Raw genomic sequence first — 7,441 nt, forward strand, 5'->3', positions numbered from 1 at the left:
AAAGCAATTATCCTTCAATTAAAAAAAGTTTTTTTTAAGCCAATAAGTTCTGAAAAGATTGGGGTTTGGTGTTTATAGAAGAAATAAATGCAGCATAGTTGATTGACACAAAGACATTTCCACAAGGCAGGACTTTGGAACAGCCTTTCTGCAAGGAGAGGCTCCAGGGTTCACCAGGAGATGTACCACTTACCACCGCACCACAGAAAGAATTGGATGCGGTGTTGTTGTTTAGTCACCAAGCCATGTCTGACTCTTTGCAACCCCATGGACGGTAGCCCACCAGGCTCTGTCCATGGAAATCTCCAGGCAAGAATACTAGAGTGGGTTGCTATTTCCTTCTCCAGGGGATCGACCCAACCTAGGGACTGAACCCGGATCTCCTGCATTGGCAGATTCTTTACCATTGAGGCACCAGGAAAGCCCCAAAGCAATATATCATCATGTTAAATTAGAAACCACAGCAGCATCTTTAAATATGAATGTTTCATATGCACACACAGGTAGCTAGAAGGCAGGTAGCCCTAGTTTTGGTTCCCCTAGAATCACACCCTGAAATAAGAATTCTAGAGCAAGTAATTTCCTTGGCAGATGCGCTTTGCAGAGGAAGGTAGGAGAGCTTCCATAGAGATAAGAAGGGAGCCAAGAAAAGGTGCATTTCGAGAAAGATTCAGTTCAGTTCAGTCACTCAGTCATGTCCACTCTTTGCGACCCCACAGACTGCAGCACGCCAGGCCTCCCTGTCCATCACAAATTCCCAGAGTCTACCCAAACTCAAGTCCATTGAGTCAGTAATGTCATCCAACCATCTCATCCTCTGTCGTCCCCTTCTCCTCCTGCCCCTAATCCCTCCCAGCATCAGGGTCTTTTCAGCTCTTCGCGTCAGGTGGCAAAAATATTGGCATTTCAGTTTCAACATCATTCCGTCCAAGGAACATTCAGGAATGATCTCCCTTAGGATGGACTGGTTGGACCTCCTTGCAGTCCAAGGGACCCTCAAGAGTCTTCACCAACACCACAGTTCAAAAGCATCAATTCTTCGGTGCTCAGCTTTCTTCATAGTCCAACTCTCACATCCATACATGACCACTGGAAAAACCATAGCTTGACTAGATGGACCTTTGTTGGCAAAGTAATGTCTCTGCGTTTTAATAAGCTGTCTAGGTTGGTCATAACTTTTCTTCCAAGGAGTAAGCATCTTTTTATTTCATGGCTGCAGTCACCATTTGCAGTGATTCTGGAGCCCAAAAAAATAAAATCTGACATTGTTTCCAATGTTTCTCCTTCTATTTCCCATGAAGTGATGGGACCAGATGCCATGATCTTCGTTTTCTGAATGTTGAGCTTGAAGCCAACTTTTTCACTCTCCTCTTTCACTTTCATCAAGAGGCTTTTGAGTTCCTCTTCACTTTCTGCCATAAGGGTGGTGTCATCTGCATATCTGAGGTTATTGATATTTCTCCTGGCAATCTTGATTCCAGCTTGTGCTTCTTACAGTCCAGCGTTTCTCATGATGTACACAGCATATAAGTTAAATAAACAGGGTGACAATATACAGCCTTGACGTACTCCTTTTCCTATTTGGAACCAGTCTGTTGTTCCATGTCCAGATCTAACTGTTGCTTCCTGACCTGCATACAAATTTCTTAAGAGGCAGGTCAGGTGGTCTGGTATTCCCATCTCTTGAAGAATTTTCCACAGTTTATTGTGATCCACACAAAGTCTTTAGCATAGTCAATAAAGCAGAAATAGATGTTTTTCTGGAACTCTCTTGCTTTTTCGATGATCCAGCAGATGTTGGCAATTTGATCTCTGGTTCCTCTGCCTTTTCTAAATCCAGCTTGAACATCTGGAAGTTCACGGATCACGTATTGCTGAAGCCTGGCTTGGAGAATTTTGAGCATTACTTTGCTAGTGTGTGAGATGAGTGCAATTGTGTGGCAGTTTGACCATTGTTTGGCATTGCTTTTCTTTGGGATTGGAATGAAAACTGACCTTTTCCAGTCCTGTGGCCACTGCTGAGTTTTCCAAATTTGCTGGCATATTGAGTGCAGCACTTTCACAGCATCATCTTTCAGGATTTGAAATAGCTCAACTGGAATTCCATCACCTCCACTAGCTTTGTTCGTAGTTATGCTTCCTAAGGCCCACTTGACTTCACATTCCAGGATGTCTGGCTCTAGGTGAGTGATCACACCATCATGATTATCTAAGTTGTGGAGATCTTTTTTGTACAGTTCTGTGTATTCTTGCCACCTCTTCTTAATATGTTCTGCTTCTGTTAAGTCCATACCAATTCTGTCCTTTATTGAGCCCATCTTTGCATGAAATGTTCCCTTGGTATCTCTAATTTTCTTGAAGAGATCTCTAGTCTTTCCCATTCTGTTGTTTTCCTCTATTTCTTTGCATTGATCATGGATGAAAGCTTTCTTATCTCTCCTTGCTATTCTTTGGAACTCTGCATTCAGATGCTTTTATCTTTCTTTTTCTCCTTTGCTTTTCACTTCTCTTCTTTTCACAGCTATTTGTAAGGCCTCCCCAGACAGCCATTTTGCTTTTTTGCATTTCTTTTCCATGGGGATGGTCTTGATCCCTGTCTCCTGTACAATGTCACGAACCTCCGTCCATAGTTCATCAGGCACTCTGTCTATCAGATCTAGTTCCTTAAATCTATTTTTCACTTCCAGTGTATAATCATAAGGGATTTGATTTAGGTAATACCTGAATGGTCCAGTGGTTTTCCCTGCTTTATTCAATATAAGTATGAATTTGGCAATAAGGAGTTTATGATCTGAGCCACAGTCAGCTCCTGGTCTTGTTTTTGCTGACTCTATAGAGCTTCTCCATCTTTGGCTGCAAAGAATATAATCAATCTGATTTCAGTTTGACCATCTGGTGATGTCCATGTGTAGAGTCTTCTCTTGTGTTGTTGGAAGAGGGTGTTTGTTATGACCAGTGCATTTTCTTGGCAAAACTCTATTAGTCTTTGCCCTGCTTCATTCTGTACTCCAAGGCCAAATTTGCCTGTTATTCCAGGTGTTTCCTGACTTCCTACTTTTGCATTCCAGTCCCCTATAATGAAAAGCACATCTTATTTGGGTGTTAGTTCTAAAAGGTTTTGTAGGTCTTCATAGAACCGTTCAGCTTCTTTAGCATTACTGGTTGGGGCACAAGCTTGGATTACCGTGATATTGAATGGTTTGCCTTGGAAACGAACAGAGATCATTCTGTCATTTTTGAGATTGCATTCAAGCACTGCATTTCGGTCCCATCACTTCATGGAAATAGATGAGGAAACAGTGGAAACCATGTCAGACTTTATTTTTTTGGGCCCCAGAATCACTGAAGATGGTGACTGCAGCCATGAAATTAAAAGATGCTTACTCCTTGGAAGGAAAGTTATGACCAACCTAGATGGCATATTCAAAAGCAGAGATATTACTTTGCCAACAAAGGTTCGTCTAGTCAAGGCTATGATTTTTCCAGTGGTCATGTATGGATGTGATAGTTGGACTGTGAAGAAAGCTGAGCACTGAAGAATTGATGCTTTTGAACTGTGGTGTTGGAGAAGACTCTTGAGAGTCCCTTGGACTGCAAGAAGATCCAACCAGTCCATCCTAAAGGAGATCAGCCCTGGGTGTTCATTGGAAGGACTGATGCTAAAGCTGAAACTCCAATACTTTGGCCACCTGACGCGAAGAGCTGAAAAGACCCTGATGCTGGTAGGGATTGGGGGCAGGAGGAGAAGGGGGAGACAGAGGATGAGATGGCTGGATGGCATTACTGACTCGATGCACATGAGTTTGAGTGAACTCCGGGAGTTGCTGACGGACAGGGAAGCCTGGCGTGCTGCGATTCATGGGGTCACAAAGAGTCGGACATGACTGAGTGACTGAACTGAACTGAACTGAACTGAACTGCATTTCAAACTCTTTTATTTTCCATGATGGCTACTCCATTTCTTCTAAGGGATTCCTGCCCACAGTAGTAGATATAATGGTCATCTGAGTTAAATTCACCCATTCCAGTCCATTTTAGTTCGCTGATTCCTAGAATGTCGACATTCACTCTTGCCATCTCTTGTTTGACCACTTCCAATTTGCCTTGATTCATGGACCTGACATTCCAGGTTCCTATGCAATACTGCTCTTCACAGCATCGGACCTTGCTTCTATCACCAGTCACATCCACAACTGGGTATTGTTTTTGCTTTGGCTCCATCCCTTCATTCTTTCTGGAGTTATTTCTCCACTGATCTCCAGTAGCATATTGGGCACCTACTGACCTGGGGAGTTCCTCTTTCAGTATCCTATCATTTTGCCTTTTCATACTGTTCATGGGATTCTCAAGGCTAGAATACTGAAGTGGTTTGCCATTCCCTTCTCCAGTGGACCACATTCTGTCAGACCTCTCCACCATGACCCTCCTGTCTTGGGTGGCCCCACACAGCATGGCTTAGTTTCATTGAGTTAGACAAGGCTGTGGTCCGTGTGATCAGATTGGCTAGTTTTCTGTGATTATGGTTTCAGTGTGTCTGCCCTCTGATGCCCTCTCGCAACACCTACTGTCTTACTTGGGTTTCTCTTACCTTGGTCATAGGGTATCTTTTCACAGCTGCCAGCAAAGCGCACCTGCTGCTCCTTATCTTGGATGAGGGGTATCTCCTCACCGCTGCCCCTCCTGACCTTGAATGTGCAGTAGCTCCTCTCGGTCTTCCTGCTATTGAAGAGGGGTTCAAAATTCAGCCTATGACAGAGAGTAATGAGCATATTCATCACTTAAATTTGTAAAATTTCTGTTAAGAAGGAAAGCAAGTGTTTTTACCAGGCTCAAACAAACAATTACAGGCAAGAAATGTATAGGTAGAATTTTAACTGCCATCTTAATTTGGAAAAGACCTTTCACGAGTGCCTTGGGATCCCAGTTCAGGATGTGAGGATAACCTGTAATGAGATCAGCCTTGCCTTTTAGTAAACCTTAGCTCTATTGTATTAAATCCTGAAATGCAGAAATGGTAAGGACCTAACAGAAGCAGAAGAGATTAAGAAGTGGCAAGAATACACAGAAGAGCTATATAAAAAAGGTCTCAATGACCTAAATAATCATGATGGTGTGATCACTCACCTAGAGCCAGACATCCTGGAATGTGAAGTCAGGTGGGCCTTAGGAAGCATCACTACAAAGATAGTGGAGGTGATGGAATCCCAGTTGAGCTATTTCAAATCCTAAAAGATGATACTGTGAAAGTGCTGCACTCAATATGCCAGCAAATTTGGAAAACTCAGCAGTGGCCACAGGACTGGAAAAGGTCGGTTTTCATTCCAATCCCAAAGAAAGGCAATGCCAAAGAATGCTCAAACTACTGCACAATTGCATTCATCTCACACGCTAGCAAAGTAATGCTTAAAATTCTCCAAGCAAGGCTTCAGCAGTATGTGAACTGAGAACTTCTAGATGTTCAAGCTGGATTTAGAAAAGGCAGAGGAACCAGAGATCAAATTGCCAACATCTGCTGGATCATAGAAAAAGCAAGAGAGTTCCAGAAAAGCATCTACTTCTGCTTTATTGACTACACCAAAGCCTTTGACTGTGTGGATTCCAACAAACTGTGGAAAATTCTTCAAGAGATGGGAATACCAGACCACCTGACCTGCCTCCTGAGAAATCTGTATGCAGGTCAAGAAGCAACAGTTAGAACCGGACATGGAACAATGGATTGATTCCAAGTTGGGAAAGGAGTACATCAAGGCTGTATATTGTCACCCTGCTTACTTAACTTATATGCAGAATACATCATGAGAAACGCTGGGCTGGAAGAAGCACAAGCTAGAATCAAGATTGCTGGGAGAAATATCAATAACCTCAGATATGCAGATGACACCACTCTTATGGTAGAAAGTGAAGAGGAACTAAAGAGCCTCTTGATGAAAGTGAAAGAGGAGAGTGAAAAAGCTAGCTTTAAACTCAACATTCAAAAAATGATGATCATGGCATCCAATCCCATAATTTCATGGCAAATAGATGGGGAAACAATGGAAATAGTGACAGATTTTATTTTCTTGGGCTCTAAAATCACTGCAGATGGTGACAGCAGCCATGAAACTAAGACACTTCCTCCTTGGAAGAAAAGCTATGACCAACCTAGACAGCATAATAAAAAGTAGAGACATTTCTTTACTGACAAAGGTCCGTCTAGTTAAATCTATGGTTTTTCAAATAGTCATGTATGGATGTGGAAGGTGGACCAGAAAAAAGGCTGGGCGCCAAAGAATTGATGCTTTTGAACTGTAGTTTTGGAGAAGACTCTTGAGAGACCCTTGGACTGCAAGGAGATCTAACCACACAATCCTAAAGGAAATCAACCCTGAATATTCATAGGAAGGACTGATGCTGAAGCTGAAGTTCCATACTCTGGCCACCTGATGCCAAGAGTTGACTCATTGGAAAAGACCCTGATGATGGGAAAGACAGAGAAAGGGGCGACAGAGAATGAGATGTTTGGATGGCATCATCGACTCAATGGACATGAGTTCGAGCAAGCTCCAGTAGATGGTGAAGGACAGGGAAGCCTGGAGTGCTACAGTTCATGGGATCAAAAGAGTCTAAACGACAACTGTATTAAATCATGAAAGCTATGACAACAAGAGGAACTGACCTCTCCTGAGTGCCTTCTATGCATCAGGTGCTGTGCTACGCAATTTACGCCTATTAAGTGATTCCTTGTGTTTGATAATGTTTAATAGATGAGAAAACAGGTTTAAAGAGGCAAAACAACTCTACTTTTAGTTCCTTATTAAAGCAACTGAACCTGCCTTGTCATTAAGAATACGAAGACAAGCCTCACCTGTACTGCAAGTTTTATATTTATTCAGTAAAAATTTGAGAGGTAAACCTATGAAGCACTGAGATCAGGCTTGGGGGAAGATGGGAAGAGTGAGGTAATTACTAAGACTTTGAACTTGTCCCAAGAGGTTGACTGTGTAATTGGGAGAGAGGAGAAATGGACCAGGTAAAAGGGAGAAAGGATACAGCCAGGTGCGGTACAAAGCCTCAGGAGAACTTTGGCCAAGAGGACACTGATCCCTACAGAGAGAAGTGGGAAAGCTCGGAGGTGCAGTCTGCACTGAACTGTGTAAAGTGCAGGAGGAGACATGGAAGCAGGCGGGCTCCCCAGTTCTGCCACCGTTCTTCAACAGCATAAGTTCATGAAGCTTGGCAGACAGTTTGAGCCCAGGAGGGAGCACTTTCAGACAGAAGATCAACATCTGAGAGCAAATCCCTGGCGAGGGGCACACTGTGTGGAGCCAGTGCAGTGGAGGAAGGCGAGGGCCGCCTGTAGGCTTTGCATGAGTGGCAGGTGTAGGCGGTTGGTGTGGAGAGTGCCTTTCTAAATAAGGAGCCAACATTCAAAACCCAGGGGATCTCTTACTGAACTTCAGCT

The 7,441-nt window shown here is 43.2% G+C and overlaps 1 protein-coding gene across 1 annotated transcript in view; it reads right to left on the reverse strand.

Moving 5' to 3' along the window:
• The window catches only part of RAPGEF5 (Rap guanine nucleotide exchange factor 5), a 256,592-nt gene extending 251,876 nt beyond the window's left edge, over positions 1-4,716 (reverse strand). Inside the window, exon 1 of the mRNA XM_070787582.1 lies at positions 4,589-4,716. Coding sequence (XP_070643683.1) covers positions 4,589-4,597 — 9 coding nt within the window. The 5' untranslated portion in view covers positions 4,598-4,716. The remainder of the gene's footprint in view (positions 1-4,588) is intronic.
• Positions 4,717-7,441: the final 2,725 nt, after the last annotated feature.

This window comes from Bos indicus, chromosome 4, assembly GCF_029378745.1.
Source record: "Bos indicus isolate NIAB-ARS_2022 breed Sahiwal x Tharparkar chromosome 4, NIAB-ARS_B.indTharparkar_mat_pri_1.0, whole genome shotgun sequence".
Classification (NCBI taxonomy): domain Eukaryota; kingdom Metazoa; phylum Chordata; class Mammalia; order Artiodactyla; family Bovidae; genus Bos; species Bos indicus.